At 44.6% G+C, this 16793-nt stretch overlaps 1 protein-coding gene across 6 annotated transcripts in view; it reads right to left on the bottom strand.

The window, feature by feature from the left end:
- Window positions 1-1105: 1105 nt before the first annotated feature.
- Window positions 1106-16793, bottom strand: part of ccbe1 (collagen and calcium binding EGF domains 1) — a 34505-nt gene continuing 18817 nt past the window's right edge. For 3 of the 6 annotated variants that reach the window (XM_076043688.1, XM_076043686.1, XM_076043683.1), the window contains 9 exons: window positions 10594-10646; window positions 10283-10417; window positions 10054-10191; window positions 8683-8792; window positions 7297-7405; window positions 7021-7151; window positions 5743-5778; window positions 3388-3423; window positions 1106-2373 (listed from right to left, as the gene is read on the bottom strand). In XM_076043688.1, the coding sequence (XP_075899803.1) occupies window positions 2089-2373; window positions 3388-3423; window positions 5743-5778; window positions 7021-7151; window positions 7297-7405; window positions 8683-8792; window positions 10054-10191; window positions 10283-10417; window positions 10594-10646 (1033 nt within the window). In that variant the 3' untranslated portion in view covers window positions 1106-2088. Of the gene's footprint in view, window positions 2374-3096; window positions 3424-5742; window positions 5779-7020; window positions 7152-7296; window positions 7406-8682; window positions 8793-10053; window positions 10192-10282; window positions 10418-10593; window positions 10647-16793 lie in introns of those variants that run through there. The other 3 variants (XM_076043684.1, XM_076043685.1, XM_076043687.1) reach the window with 3 other exon arrangements.

Genomic DNA, 16793 nt, shown 5'->3' with positions numbered 1-16793 from the left:
CCCTCTACCTGTGTGCAGCGCAGAAAGCACTCAGGGACCGGGCCGATCTCTCATTATTGTCCCCCTCCACTCTCAATACTTCCTTAAACTTAGGCTCGGACAAGAGTAAGCCCTTTAGAAGAGGAGGTGGGTGCGGGGCGCCTTTCGCCTCATTAGAATTGAATTTGCACTGTCTTGTAATTACTTCAGAGGGTAACAATGTATTTTTCTCCATCATAATCTTCACTCAATGGGGTTTTCTGGGGCAGTTAATTTGCTGCCCGCACCAGTGCATTAATTAATGAATTGGGTAACACTAATTTTCTCAATGCTGCCCTCCCTCCACTGTTTGTTTTCTCCCCATCGTTTGCCAACAGCCGCTCGTAATAAAATTACCTCGTTAGGGCCTTTTATTTGCTGCACAGTAACTCACTCATGGGCTGGCTATTAAACATTTTCTTTGGACAGGGGGCTCGGTGTGCGAGGGCCTTCCATTCAGCGATGCATCTTTATTGTGGGTGTAGTTCTAAATAATGAGGGGGCACAAGCAGGGAGATATAATTAGGAACAAGGGGGCACTTCAGCAAATATTTGAAATCTTTAAAGGCCTGCCCTCGTATGACTGTGATTAATTACTTCCAGAAGGGATTCGGGAGAAATTTATTGCCAAGATTCTCTCTGCGTCTTGTCCAGGATGAGCGCAGCGAAGCATGTCAAATGGACTCTAATTTGGGCCTCCACTTTAATCTAAGAACAAATCATGACATTGTCCGCTCTCAGTAAATGGGCGTTCTGTGTAAAGCAAAATTAAAACACACAAAACTGTCATTGACGGGTGGAGATGGGATCTGACTGCGCTGCAGAAATATCGAATATCTTAACTACAAAATGTTATGAAGTAACTAAGAATAAGTGCATGTTCATTTACTGTGTTTTGCAAAATTAATTAATTAAAAGAAAAACAAAAAAAACATACACAGTATAGTCGAAATTACGCAAAAAATATGAGCACAAAATATAAATCTTTACACGTTCAGTAAGATTTATTATTTAATTACTATAAATATCTTCTTCTGCATTCAACTTGACTGACCAAGTCTCAAAATAACCAGAAAAGACACATTAGGCAGGCTGGATGACCCCGGCCACAGGCCTTTATTCATCACCGTGTTTTGTTTACTTTTTCTATTACGCTCCTGTGCTCCTCTGTGGACTACAAAGCAAAGTTTAATGAGTTCGTTCTGCAGATTGCTGCGCATCAGTGCAAAAAGGGACCGTGAAAGACGCGGCACGGGCTGGCTGGCTGACACCTGCAGGCGAGTGTGTGCCCTCTAGCGGGTAAATCAGGTTACTACGCGAGTGCTTAACGAGACGTAATAAGAGGAGCATTTCTTATTAAAATAAAAATGAAAAAAATAAAATGAAAAAGCAACGCCGAAGTGTACAACAAATGACTTTTTTCCATCCAAAATGAGCAGTTTTTCAGGATTAAATCCTAAAAATCGAGCACGTTAGTTCATAACTTTAAAAATAAAATAAAAATAAAAACATATATATAAAGATGTCACAGTTTCAGGGTTAAGACTAATTATTTCGGATGATTTAATCGTTGTTATAGATGAATTCGTTTGCCAGCGTGCGCCCGTATTATTGAGTTGTTACGTTCGTGAAGTATAGCACCTTTACCTTTGAAAAGGGCGACCTCTGCTGGTTATTTTCAACGCAACAGAAAAGTCAACGTACGTGATATCTTGACGAGTCTGTGTGAATTCAAAACGATTCCCTGATTAATGACCGCGCTGGTACAGGGAAATAGAGTAATACGTTAGATTAGAAAACTTTACAGCACATAAGGTTCCAGTTTCCTTGATTGTAAAAAATCTCTTCCTCAAATGGAACCAATGACTGAATATTACTGGGGGGGGAAAATACACACGCCCTGTTACAGTCTGTTCAACTTGTTCAAAATATTCACACAGCACCTTGCATATCGTATAAAAATAAACATCTGTGGTGAGAGGCCATATAGTCATTTCTGTCTTGATTTAAATATACTTTGAATCCAACTCTCGGATATTTACAGCCCATCTTAATATTTTCCTGCCGTCTTTACCCTTTCCAGTCACTGTCTGTTCTGTCAGGTTCCCGTTTCCTCCTCCCGCTTCTTTTAGAACCTCCTGCTCCTGTTCGGGGAGGAGTTTCCCTGTAGTCCGAGCCCGAGCCCGAGCCCGAGTCCAAACTGTCCACGCTGTCCACCCAGCTGTCGGGGACGGCAGGAAAGTCCTCTCCCAGAGAATGCATGGGCCGGCCGTACACCTTGCTCTGCAGGTCGGCGATGTCGTTCCGGATGTCTGCCATCAGCAGGAGCAGGAAGTCAAAGGAGCCTGGCGGGCCCTGGAGGGATGATTTTTTTTTTTTAAAGGAATATGAGGTTAATTAGCTTGTAAAAAGATCCGTGGGCAAGGAATCAAAGTCGTCTCGGTGTTTAAAAGGTGTCAGTTTAGAGGAAGCGGAAGTTCCGGAGTGTAATGGCTTCGGATGAATCATGTTTCGTTGCCACCTATCCTGTTACTGTATTTGTGGGATATAAACAAACTCCTGAGAACATTTAGTGACAGCTCTCACTGTGGTCCTCGATAAGCTCCATTTCAAATTTATATTTATATTCCCGTGGAAATGGAGCATCATTTCCACATGACTTGGTGAAAACCAAACCTCGCTGTGTATAATTAAGTGATAAATGGGACCAGTGTTCTTAGTGATCTTGTCGTCCATCCTTCATCATCCCTAATCCGCAGCTGTTAAAACTAGAACAACGTCCCTCCGTAAAACTCTGTGTCAGTTGAAAATTGATGTCTTTGACCAAAAAAAATAAAATAAAATCAAGTGTTTGGTTTCTTCTGATTCTGCTGGTAATTTGTATTTTTAAAAAAGGGGCTGCACAGGAAAATCAACTTATTAGACTTCAGAAAAACCAAAAGGCACACAGCGCAGGACTGCAGTGACTCATCTCCATGTTAAGTCCTCTTAAGTTCTTAGTTTATCAACAATCATATTTTACTGGCCGACCTCATAAAGAATCATTCCATACTTGTGTGTGTTTTTAAAAAAAAAGAAAAGAAAAAAAAAGAAACAGAGATCAATGATTCAGATCAATGGCGTGTTTAAAAGCAGCACCGTCTACTGAGCTCCATCTGTTAACATTAGCGCCATCAGTGTTTATCTAGAAGGACGCTGTCCTGGCCACTATTTACTTGCAGCCTGACAGTATCATCAGTCGCGTCGTGTTCGCCGTGGTCTGTTTTTTGTTTTTCAAAGGTCATGCCTCAGTGTGTTCTGCATTGTTCTGGATAACGCTAAACATGCTGCCCGGCTGCAACGCTGATGCAGTGTGGCCAGAAGTCTTACTGGTGGTCCGACGGGCCCCGGAGCGCCTCGGTCCCCCTGTGGAAACAATGCAAACGTTTGGTTTTAGATGAATCGCGCAGTGTGTGGAGAATATATGTTGTTCCAGTTGGAATAATAGCTTGTTAGACGTGAGGACGGGCCTGAGTAGACCGGGGCGCCGGATGAGGGCGACCACAAATAGCGAGTGAGCTTTTCAAAGACCTATGTTTATGGATCATTAAAGAGAGGCTGAGATTTATGCTGCTGTCTTGCAAAGCCAAGGGATGACTGTACGCAGAGAAGCAACTTTCATTTTGTGACTTCGGGAAATGGAAGACAATGACGAGTCTCTTGCCTGTCAGTGAGTCCATCCATCCATCCATTGTATCGACCCAATTTAAATTTAACTGGAAATATTGGGCACAATTGCATTGGGTGTATTCAAAAGTGTATTAAAATGACAAAACCACAAAGGTTTTTCTAAGTCCTTCATATAAGACCAAACATACTGTTGTTGTAATGAGGTATCAGGGCTTCCCGCTGACCAATGGTGGCAAGTTCTCTCTCTCTCTCTCTCTCTCTCTCTCTCTCTCTCTCTCTCTCTCTCTCTCTCTCTCTCTCTCTCTCTCTCTCTCTCTCTCTCTCTCTCTCTCTCTCTCTCTCTCTCTCACACTCTTTGGCCGAGGGTCAGGCGGGGGGCGGCCTGTGTTTTGGCAGATGGTTTGCATTTGTAAGTCGGTGAGAGCGATTACCATCAACCTTCGCTTTATCTGCACAAACATGCTGCCGGCTACCGCCGAGGTGCCGCGTCGGCGCAGCGGATGCGTCCAGCTTGTTTCATGCGTGAGCGCGCTCACCGGGGCGGCGTGGGGAACGCCACACACGCGTCGCGAATGCAGCAAGTGTCCGAGGTCTGAGCTTGACATCCATCCTAGCCTGCTGCTGCTGCTAGTCGTGAACTATTACTCTCTGAGCTTTTAGCAATTGCGTCTTGAAAACCGTTTAAATCGCAATTACACGCCGGGCCATCACCTCCAGGGCGGCCGACACGGTTACCACACCTGCCTTCTAGCTGCATCCACTGACGCGAAGGCAGGAAAAGATGAATATCTGTATTTATGTTCTCACTATTACTGTAGGTGTGAGTGAAGAACTGTATGCACCGCAAAGTAATGACGTCCAAAAAAAATCTCATACAAAAAGCGAAAAAGATCCTATTGTGGTTTTGCAGAATCCACTGCTTTGACTTTTAGTAGGTTTTTAAGCACGTATTCCGTTTTGTTTAACCAGATTTGGGGTTATTAAAAAAAACACAGAAATCCCCAAATAAATCCCTGCCACCTTAATCTGTCATAATCATGTTAAAAGGAGAGGCTTTTTTTTTTTTTTTTTTTTTTTCTTTTTATAGTTCAGGCTTGAGAGTCTGCAGGAGTCAAAGTAAAATGGCAAAACAAATCTTTTCAAACAATCTTACAAATTCAGGTAATTAAAAAAAATGTCTTTAGAAATCCACATTCCAAGAAGCCGGTATTGAAAACAGCACTGAAGCACAACAGCTTGAGCGCCGCCCCCAAGCAAGAAAATATCCACACAAACACCAGGGTTCATTCAGGGTGAAACGTTGTCCTTGAAAGTAATAACCACCTCCAGAGCCGTGTCACGTGATCTGAACTCCAGTGGAGCGGCCTGGTCCAATTACCAGGCGAGAACTTCTCCAGAAAATCAACGTGTTTAAGCCTCTCGCTCAACATCTGATGGAATTAACTCAGATGTGTTTATGCATTCAAGAGCAGCACGGCTATGAGGTCAACCCCGCTCTGATCTTTAGCCATCAACCTCTCGCTCTTTAGTTTCTACCTCTCAGTCCAAACGCAGGTGCCTGCCAGTAGTTTGGTGTCCACAGCGATGGGAGAGAACCACCGACCGACAAACAAAGCCGCGCAAACCAAACTTCCAGAGCTGCTTTTTTGAAATCGCATGAGTTTGGCCTGAACGGTTTTCCTCTCCTGACTTGTGGCTGCTTGCAGATATTGAATCAGCTCCAGGGGAAAAACGCCAGCAAAGGATTTGTGAAAATCCTGGAACCATCTTTGCATTTTGTTTTTTTCCCTGTTATTTTTTTTTTTTTTTACCCTGGTGCAGTTGAGAGACCATTTCTCTGTTGACAGATCTCTTTTGAGAGCTGCGGAGTTGGCAGACGGGCCAAACGTTTGGCGCTGAAGTGCACCAGCGCAGATACCGTGTCTCTGACAGAAGCAAAGGGTCGTTGACTATTTTTGACGAGAGCAGTTCGACGATGACAAAGGGAAGTGGTGTTATGAATGAAATAATAACAATTGCAAAGAAATAAGCAGACAAATCTGCTATAGACTTTACCTTGAGGCCGCCTTTCCCTGGTGCTCCTGGAGGCCCCTGGTAAGCAAATAATAAAATGTTATACATTTCTCTTGCTTGACATACAGTAGAACCAAAAGAGTGTTTCTCTACTTCGACCTGAACCAAAAAGACAAGATTTCAAAGACAACATCTCTGTTGTGCCTCAACACCGAGCAATACACTTACAAAACAAATGTTGCTCCCTTCCTTCAGTTCAGCTCAACACTTGATGTCTTTTCCGGGATAATCATGATTAAAAGAAGTGTCAAGGCATTGAGGTTGGCTCAGATCAGTGCCAAGCCGGTGACTCACACAGCGCATCGCATTCATCCACCCTGAAAAACTGCTTTCAGCAAAGAACAAACAACCTGATAGGCAATCAAATCAGGTTTAAGCCTTAGAGTGAGGACACTTTTATGAGAAGTGGCCAACATCTCCTCATTTAAAGGGCCGGCAGAGTTCAGCACTAAAGGCCCCTGATTGGGTTTGGCATGAAGTTGCACGGTTCAAGTGTTGCAACTCACGCTAGCAGGAAGCCGAGCGCCAAAAGCAACGGCCTCAGCTAGCGGCAAAGGAATCTAATCGGCTGCTCTGAGAGTGTCTAACGGAGGATCTCTGCAGGATCTTTCCCAGAGGGACACTTCAAATCTATTTGGGAAACATTCCATCCACTCGCTCAACTTAAAACCACTGCAGGGTTCGAGGGGTTTCGATTTGACTTGATGCAGCTAATGATTGAACCGGTTTCTTTTGTTTTTTCCTCTTTTTTTTTTCAGTTGCTCTAATTTATCAGTGACAGTGGTGAATAAAAAGTCCAGTCTTTTGGAAAAAAGTGGGCATCTGTGAATGTATGATCACCTTGAACATTCTTGTTTCAGGTCCCAGATATGAAAGACACGATGATGCCTGCACACCTGCAGACAAGACTGAGCTCGGCTTGGGTTTAAAAAGGGGTCGGTGTGGAGAAGAAGCTATAAGTGGATTCAGTCCTCTGCTGCCGTGTGTGATTGATTCTTCTTCACCAAGCAAAACCAGTCTGTGATAAATAGTGCAGCTGACAATACAAACTATTTTTATTAGCAATTTCTAATTAAATGGCTAAAAATGAAAAATTCATTGCATGCAGATTTTAAGATTTTATGGTTAAATACTATCATGTGGTTCATGTGCAGCTCAACCAGCACTATTGTTTGTTTGCATTCATTTTGCTTGTGAATTACGACACGCTTCTAGTACCCAAATGTCCATGAGGTGTTTATGTATTATATTTGGACTGACCACAGCTCCTCTGGGGCCTCGTTTTACGTGGGACAGGTCTGGTGTTGGTCCAATGGGTCCCATGAAGCCCCTGGGACCGGGAGGCCCGGGGGGACCCGACATTCCCGGCGGGCCCTCGGGTCCCGGCTCTCCTAACACAACCAACAACAGACAGGTAGGAGTCAAATCGCATAAAAATTAGCAAGGCAGTTGGCTTATTAATCATATGCCGCCTCTGATAAGACATTTCGTCTAAAGATAATACTGCCCACTTATCTTTACGTTAAAATGGCTCACCTTGGGGACCAGGGAGACCCGGAGAGCCCGGTATAAAAAGGCTTGATGTGAGGATTTTGTCGGCCGTCATCTGCTCGGGAACGTCAGGAACGTTGGACAGCAAGGCCATCTGGAACAGTGCAGAAATGAAAAAAAAAAAAAAGTCTGAGGTCAGAGAGTCATAAAAGCATGAATTATTGAAACATCAAATATAAAGCAGACCCAATGTATACATATATATCCTACACGAGTTAGACGCAGTGTTTTATTGTCCAGTTCCAGATGGCGTCAATTACACGAAGGCATAGCTGCAGAGTTTTGCTCCTCAATAGTCCACAAATACATAAATAAATAAATGTAAGGATTAAATTAGAAAACTGCATGATGTGGGGGTAATTGTAATAATTGTACGTTTGAGCGACACGCGGCGCGCAGGATGAAAGCAGATCTCACATCTGCAGCGCGCTACGACATCTAATCCAGACAGATGGAGGCCCGGGCGAACTTCTCTGAATTATTCAGCGAGATGAGGAGATTTCCTGCTCTGGATGCTAAGTGGCATCCTGGCCAAAACTTTTCTACCCCATCTTTGATGTTTGCACAACATCATACGGGTCTGACAGTCAGGGCGGGCGGGGGTGGGGGGGGCTTGCTGCGGTGCACGGCTTGTAGACACACACAGGGAGCGAGGTCAGAGGTCAGCTATTGATCAGTTAGCATTATGCATGACTGCAGCCCGTGACCTCGAGCGCAGGTGCTTGAGAGTCACACCGATCCTGGGACTAAGTTGAGGGCAGGTCGTATTTTTATTTTATTTCTTAATATATTATGGAGTCGGGAGAACAAAAATAAAGCTGTATAATATAAAGGGAGCAGCGGGACAACACAGCAGCTGGAAGCCATAAAAGACGTGTAACCGCTGCAGCTGTTCGCTGCCACTGTCAATAGGCTCGGATACATCCAGACGCATGTGATCACACACGGCGAAATACAGCTTTCACTTTTCAACCCAACTTAAGCATTAAAAAAAACTCTGGTTATCGAAAATATATCGTGAGATTATAAAGGTTTAACAGGCGTTGACATTTATTTTACTGGGAAACAAGTTGTAACATGCTCAGAAAAAGAAAAGAAAAACTCAGGGGGTAACAAATCAACGCTGCTTACTCTGATATGTTGACGTCATATCAACTTTGATTTGAAACATGGGCAGCAACTCAGAGATTACACTGAAAAATGTGGACAGTGAAAACAAAACCGATCTCTTTGGCACATGTTTTTATTTGGCTTAGTCACGCTTACTGGGAAGCAGAGCGATAGCGAGAAGAATTACAATACATCACTTTACATGATAAGAGCTGAAACTGAAGTGCATATCTATGAAATAAACAGCGGTGTGTGTTTCACCTTCTGTTTGAGCTGCAGGACGGACGCCTTGATCTGCAGCAAATCGTCACACGTGGCTGAGCAGGTGCCAACGTTCATCACATTGTCAGACTTGTCAAAGAGATGCACTGCTGGGGGGGAAAGAGAAAAAAAACAAAACGTTGCCGTCGTGCTGGCCTGAAATTATCATGTGTTTTTAAAAGGATGAGGAAAAACTTAGGAATTGCTTATGAAATGTGTCTTGGAAAATACACTCGTCACTGGCTGGCTGACTGCTTACAAAACATCGTCATCAGGCAAAGGGTGAATTTTAATGGGAGCTTTCATGGTACAAACTCACTACTGGCCTTAAAAAAAAAATGCATTAGCTAAAACACTTTCTCCTCATTGACCTCTGTGCTGCGGCTCAATTTGAACCCTCGACTTGCACTACTGAGGTGGTCGGGTCGAGGTGGGTGAGCCTCAGGATAAACTGCCGGCTCTGCTGGAGCTAAAAACAACACCAATTAAATATGGCGCACTTCAGTCAGATAAATAAACACGAGAAGCGCTGCGCTGGGAGGGTTCCTGATTTGCCGCTGGCCTACGGCCCAGTGGGCCCTGTCCTGCACCATTAAACGGACGGGTGAAGGTGTCTGGCCACCGGGTTCTGAAGCAGCAGGACATAAAGCCGCGAGGTGAGCGCCTGCAGCGCAGATTCTCACTCGGCGAGGACGAAGCTCGTGGGAGGAAGTAGCAAATCTACAGCCCCTGATCGCTCCATTGGCAGCCAAATCTGCTGCAAAGGCGAAAACTCAGTCTCGGGCCCGACCGCCTGGGACGGGCTTTTCTCTGCAGAACCCGGTAAGTCACAGAGCAGAGCTGGGAGTCACGATGCCGGAGACGCAGAACTCCTCCGACGTGCAGGAGGAGCTCGCTAACGGCTGCCAGCTGCAAGTCGTGACAGCGTGCCTCTGAATTAAGGATGCAAATGATCAATTCATTCATTAATCGTTAGTTGACCAAATCGATCGATTAACGATTAATTGATTTCCAGAGAACCTAAATTTCACAATGAGAAATGTGCAAGGAACACATTACTTAACCCTTAAATAATGTTGAGGGTCCAATGTGACCAAATAGGTCACATTTCAACTTTTTATTTAAAAGAGTTGTTTAAAAGTAACTTGTTCTAGGTATATCATGACCATGTTATAATGTTATTAACCACCCGTGTAAAGAAATGTTCAATTAACTGTGACTAATTTCATTTAATCCAATAAATTCTTAATCAACGATCAATTGATTAAATTCTTAATCGACGATTAATTGATTAAATTCTTAATTGACGATTAATCGCTAATCGATTAATTGTTAACATAAAAGGGAGTTAAAAGAGAGACAGGTTCTCACCTCTCTCGCCCTTGGTGCAGGTTCTCCCGTCTCTCTCCAGGAAGAAGCCCTTCTCGCACTCGCACCTGAAGCTCCCCACCGAGTTGACGCAGATCTGAGCGCAGGCGCTGGCGTTCCTGTCGGCGCACTCGTCCACGTCTGTGGAGGCAGAAACAGGACGACAAGAGAGCCACATCAACAACAACAGCAACATTAGTGCAGTGTAACATGCAAGCGCTCCCATTCCTACCCAGGCAGTACGGCTTCTCCCGGCTACGGTGGCGCTCTCGGTCGTAGCGGTAGCCAGGGTAACAGGTGCACACCACTCTGCCGAAGTGGTCCGTGCACTGCTGCTCACAGGGGGCGCCAGCGCACACGTCATAATCTGCATTGGTAACAATAATGATGAAAAATTTTGAACTTTGAAAAGAAGATGGATTACAGGCACACAAGGTCAAGTATGTGCAGAGAGATAGTGGAAAAAAAATAGGGAAGCAGAGTTTGCACAATCCTTTCAGAGAGAGAACCAAAACTATGACAAATGGTGAGACATATGCTTACCTTCAGGGATGCACTGGCCGAGCACAAACTTGAAGCCCTTGCAACATTCCTTCCTGTGAAAATGTCGACATTCATCCAAGTTAATATGAAACCACACAGCGTATATTATTTCATTATTTCTTCAATGCTTTTTCCCATACAAGCAACTTGTCTGTTTTATTTTTTTAATTATATATTCCACTGAAATCGAAATTTAAAATAATAAAATTTTCACAGAGGTCACAGGAAATGATCACATTAATAACAGGCGAGATGCTTCAGCCTGATCTCTAATTCTCTATGGAAGTAGAAACACATTTTCCAGAAGGAACACGAGAAAACCATGCGGGAAAATGTGAGAGAAGTGTAATAAAAGTCGGCTCTGATATCTGAAGACAATTAAACAGACATCTTAGGTTGATTTCCAGGAACTCTGCCTGACACGGTCCATCAGAGACCTGGAACAGAATGAAGGTGCATCACGGTGCTGTTGTGTTACATCACAAAGATTTTCCTTGTCCTACTTCCAAACGTGGCCACGGATCCAATAGCCTGTGTGGAAAAGGTCACAGTGTCGGCCCTCTCGCAGTAACACGGCAGAAATACAATCCAGGTGAAACAAAGCCTATTTCTGACTCTCACTCGATGAGCTCGACATCCACAGCTCCCTAAATTTAGAGGCATTTTTTTTCCCGCAGAGGCAGATTAATAATTGGCTTACACAACTGAATATTGACATTTCCATAACGGACTTTTAACCGCACGGCACTTGGGGCTCCCAACAAAGATTATGAACGCGCGACACGCCAGATCTACACTGGTGGTACCAATATAAGCAAGGTCTAATCCACCGTTTGAATGTCATTACAAAAAATGGGTTGACTGATATACACACACGTCATTCACTCTGATGTCAAACGTGCCATTTTTAAAAAAAATAAATGTTGCCGTTTGTTGGCAAACGTTGATTTTAATTAAAGTCAGTACACCGGCGCTGCGACTCCAAATGGCCTGAGTGCGACCCCCCCCTCCCCCCCCCACCTTTCGCAATGATAATGCCTCATTTGGCCAGAACAATAGAGATGGGAATGATACGAAACGCGCGCGCGTCAGACGACGCGAGCAAAGTTTTGCGTGTTAGCGGCGCTGAATTGGTGTAATTATGTGATTAGGTGTGTTATTGTTTATGTTGAGCACATGTGCACTTGTTTAAAGAGGCGAGCGTGGATGGAGCTACACCGCCCTGTACGACACGTTGGCACACTTTGCACGCTGACTAATCTCAATATGTTGAAGTGTTCTGCTCCAGATGAGTCACGACATTGAGAAAAACTGCGGACTCGTTCTCCCCATGGCAGAAGAGCTCCAGTCTTTGCGCTTAATAGTCAAATTGTACGTTTGTGTCCAAATTGCTGCGTGCAAAGTGCTGTTTGCGGGTGGGAGACGGCTGATCTGAAGACAGCTTCTTACGCGACCCTCAGTTTTATGTCATCATAACATCCCAGTGACGGCCAAAGTCACAAAGTCACAAAGACCAGCTTAGTAAAATGGCCATGGTTGGCTGGGGGGCGGGGACAATCGTGAGAAAACAAACATCCGCATACGTCTCCAAAAAGGGGGCAAAAACATCCCGTGGAAACTGGATCCATCTGGTGTTAAAGTTGTGTGTGACTGCATTTTTCGTTCCCCTCGCCTGTTATTCAGAGTAATCCTTGTTAGTCATAACTTTACAATTCCTCCCATCACAACTTTCTGCACAACTCATTCTGCAGATGAGCCTGCGGTTAGAAGCAATCTCAAAATTGGAGAACACGGTTTATTTCCCTTTACTAGCCACTTACTTCATTACGACAAAATCTAATGAAGTAAACGTGCGTGGATTAGAAATTGGCTATATTAATCTTCAGCATGGCAATTAAAGCTTTAAGACCGAATGGACCCCTCTGCAAGCGGCACGTGAGAGGCAAAACGTTTTGTTTTTTCCCATGATGACGGCCAAGTTACCGTTTCAGGTCTTGCAGCGCTGCGTCCAAATGCAATCTAACGTGCACAGGCGACTCGCCCTTAAATGGAGACGGATTAAGTTCTTTGCATTGAAACCAATGGCTGAGTCAAAACCTGGCAGCGACGTCTGGCTCCACGCCCGCCGCACCAGTTTATCTGCAAATTTAGCGCAGCACTTCATTTTCTTTACACGGTAGCAGACAAGCAGACGCTGCGACTACAAGATATATGAATGCTTCTTTGTTGTTTTAGTGCTCAACAAAAGTGCTCACGCTGCAAAACTCCGGGCAGACTAAATGAAGCTCGAGGCTCATTTATATAATGTCCAGCAAATGGAATGAGCGTCGATCGCGATGATGACGCACGCACCTAAACACCTTTTATAAACCGCGGCTCACGATGCAAATCTCTTGGAGCGTCAACGCTTTCATGCTAATCCGAGCGCAAATTCAGAACACATGTGGATAGTATTTATATTCATGAGTTGGGAAGCAGCGAGGGGAGACACGGTGACTTCAGATGCATCCATCGCACTTTTGAGTGAGAACGTTGACGAACAAAGTTGGCAGAGTCACGCTAGCGATCACATGCACACGATGGCCGATGAGGCCCTCGAGCCTCATTTATGAAAATATGCCTTTTATACTAAAGGACACCATGAATAAAACGCCTTCTGTCGCACCCATTTGCAGCTTATTAAGCGCTCATGTAACTTTGAATAGTCCCCTTTTTTAATTTCTGCATGAAATGGTCCATATTATACAATATCGCCGATCGTGCATGTCTTTGGAGGAAACGCACAAAGTCACAGGGAGGACATGCAAACTCCACACGGCACAATGCCCCGGGTGGGAATTGAACCCACAACCTCGTTGTGGGAGGGCGACCGTAGCTCGCGAGACAGAGCAGGTTGTCTAATGACCGAAAGGTCGGCGGTACAAAATCGGCTCCATCCCAGTCTGTCGTTGTGTCCTTGGGCAAGACACTTGACCCTAAATTGCTCCCAATGGGGCTGGCAGGGCCTCGCATGGCATAAGCCATAAGTATAAGTGAATGGGTGAATGAGAGGCCATTGTAAAGCGCTTTAAGGTACCTTGATGGTGCTGGAAAGCGCTATGTAAGTGCGGTCCATTTACCAACTGCGACATTTCTCATTCTATCCAGCACTAAGGGTCTCTGAGGAAGAGTAGACATTGGCTGCAGGTTGTATAATCTTCGCGAACATTTCATAAATAACTTCTCGTACTTGAGATACTTGAACTTGAGACATCTCATGAGAGATCAAAACTGACAGGAGGTGCCTGCACTTGCTCAGACTGGGGACACCAGTGATTGTTTTACCACCTGCACTTCCCCCGTCTTTCATGTTGTCATTGAGCCATATCATTTTACCAGAGGTAGGAGAAGGGTGCGGGGGAGCGGAGAAGGTGCGGAGAAGGGGTTCCCTTGAAATGTAGATCTGGATTATGGTGACCTCAGTTACCCTGGAGGTCGACTATAAGGTTTCTAATTTACATTGTACACAAACCAACGTGGTTGTCGTCACAAAGACAGAAACGTCGGAAATTTGAAGTCGGCCACAGAGACAACATGAGAAACCGCCACGTGTTAAAGGGAAGCTAGCAAGAGTGAAGTACCCCCCCCCCCCCCGCACCCCCCGCCTCCCGAATACACACATACACACACATGGCTGTGAGATGGGCCAGCCATTCTGCTCGGTAGATGTTTGTTTGTTCAGCATTTCTGGTAGTCGTATACAATAACACGTCTGCATTCCATCCAAGAGATGTTTGTCAAAGTGTAGAGACACAACTCCGACTCTCAGGCTACACACAACACCCCTTTAGAAGAGCTAGAGTGAAATTGAATTGCAACTGGCATTTAAAAAAATACACACGCGGCCATTACAATCAAATTTTCTACTGAAGTTACCATCTCCCTCCAGCCAAGTTGTGACTTTGATAAGACAAGTCGTAGTGTTTGCTCTGAGTCACATGCTCACCAGACGCTTCCTCGTGAACAACAACCGTGCTTTGAATTATTTATTCATTCATTCATTTATTTATTTATTTTTCTCAGTAATTCTCCCATGTCTCGTCTCAGCTGTTTCTCCACCTCCTCGGCTGCTCCAGATGCAGCCTGCACTCACTCAACGTTCCGTCTCTTCTCGGCTGCCAGTATCGAATCCATAAGCAGAAATCTGGACAGTACAACACAATAACAAGCCACTCGGCGAGATGTCTTTTCGTGTCTTCTGTAAGCTCCTGAGCTCTGCAGGGGGTCGGCGCTCCATCCGGCCAGCATCTCCACAGTGACACCAGCTGGCAAATGATTTCTGATGAAGAAAGTTCCTTGCAGCTACCTCTTCCTGCGGAGTGATACGTCCCCCCGCCACCTACACACACAATTAATGTCACTATCAAGCAACTTCAGCCTCACGCGTCAACTGAATCCTATTTCAATTTCTGGCCACCGGGAAACAAGAGGAAGTAAGGACATTATTTTTTTCAGATTTATGAATAGTGTAAGAAAAGGCAACAATTTCATTTCTCAGGCCTCCTGGGACATGGACATTTGAAGAGCATTCTGAAGTTATGTCATTGCACCTCCACACTGGTCGTTAAGACACACAGGAGATAACATTAGCAAAGGGAGACATAAGTTATTTCAGATCTGCGTGGCTGTAGTAAATTAGCGGTGACAGTTACTTCTGCCGATGATATTTCCCAAAAACAACTTTTCCTATAGCACGTAGGGGGTAAGCGGTTTGGGGGTGGGGGGGTGTAGTGCCTGGATACCTCGCCGTGTTTTCCAAACCTCCTTGCTGACAAGAAAACACACTTTTGGAGAGGTCATCTTGTCTGCTAAAAATACTGCTCTCGCTGAGGACTCAATCGGACATCGGGGATCTTTTGAGGGCCAGAATTTTCTCCGTGCTGGCAGCCCCGCAGTCGTCATTCCTAATGCACTTCGCATTCCTCTTTGAAACGCATTAACGTTACTTCACCCACTCCAGATCATGTCCTGTTACTGTCAGCAATTATCATGTAATTACAGGCATTCGTTAGTAAACGGAATGAAGTATGTAGTGTACATGTATTAGGGTTTTTTCCCCCCAAAAGTTGATAACTTTCTGTTGCATAAGTACCAATGCGGAAAAACAATTGGAGCGCTTTAACCCCCAGAGCACTTTGCAGCATAACTCAGCATGGAGACTAAAGGGACATTTCACAGAGTGAGAGGTCCAAAAACAACTCAGCTGTTTAAGAGAGAAAGCTTGTACTGGCGCAACACCTCCACAATGTAAATATACAGTAACTCGGCAAACTTCAAAGTCTGATTCATGTGCAGAAGTCAATTTTTGAGAAAATAACCTTAATGTTCGCCGCCCCTTTATAAGAGTGGGCTATGGAACGTTTGCCCTGTGCAGAACGAGGCTTCACACAGAAGCTAAAAAGAAAAAGGGGGCGGGGGGGAACGATGGAAATCTCCTCAACTGTGGCTGTAAATAGAAATATTACTAGCCTGCTAATTCCATTCAGACAATGATTTTCTGTTCGTATACAGGGGCTACAGTGAAGTGACCAGTTCTGACCCATTAACCATAAAAAGATTCACTAAGGTGGAAAATAACGGCTTAAAAATCCACATAAACAGGGAAATTGAAGACTTGACATAGCAGAACCTAATAAAAAAACAAAAAAAAAACTTCCATTTTTGTTTTGTTTTGTTCGTGTTGTAAATCGCAACACAAGCTGTTGTCAAACTGCTCGACGTGAAACAAAATACTGGTGAAACATTGCACTACTCAAGATTCGGTGTAGCAGGAAATGAATTGAGACTTCAAATCAGATCTACAGCAGCTATGTCGTGCATATCCAGCCCTCCTGCTGCGCTGGCAACAGCTACATAATTCAATAAAACTGTCAATTTTTTTCTTGTTCGCTCCAGAAAGGCAGCTTGGCTTGGATTTACTGGACAACCACGGCTTAAATAGCACCGGCGGGTTTTAACTGAGGCAGCGTGAGCCTCTGCCTCTTTATTGTATATCCTCAGTAGTTCACCGAGAGGCAAATTGGATTTGATGCCAACTGCATGTGAAACAATGTCAAACCACCTAGTATGGAATCAGATTGGCCCCGTTGGGGTGACGAAAGCTATTTTTCCGTATTCCTTTTTTCAAATATGGAAACTGACTGGAAAAGGTGAGCGGACGC

The sequence above is a fragment of the Nelusetta ayraudi genome, unplaced genomic scaffold, assembly GCF_046127955.1.
Source record: "Nelusetta ayraudi isolate G7.1 ecotype Tasmania unplaced genomic scaffold, CSIRO-AGI_Nayr_v1 ptg000076l, whole genome shotgun sequence".
Lineage (NCBI taxonomy): Eukaryota > Metazoa > Chordata > Actinopteri > Tetraodontiformes > Monacanthidae > Nelusetta > Nelusetta ayraudi.
This window is presented reverse-complemented; position numbering and strand designations above follow the sequence as displayed.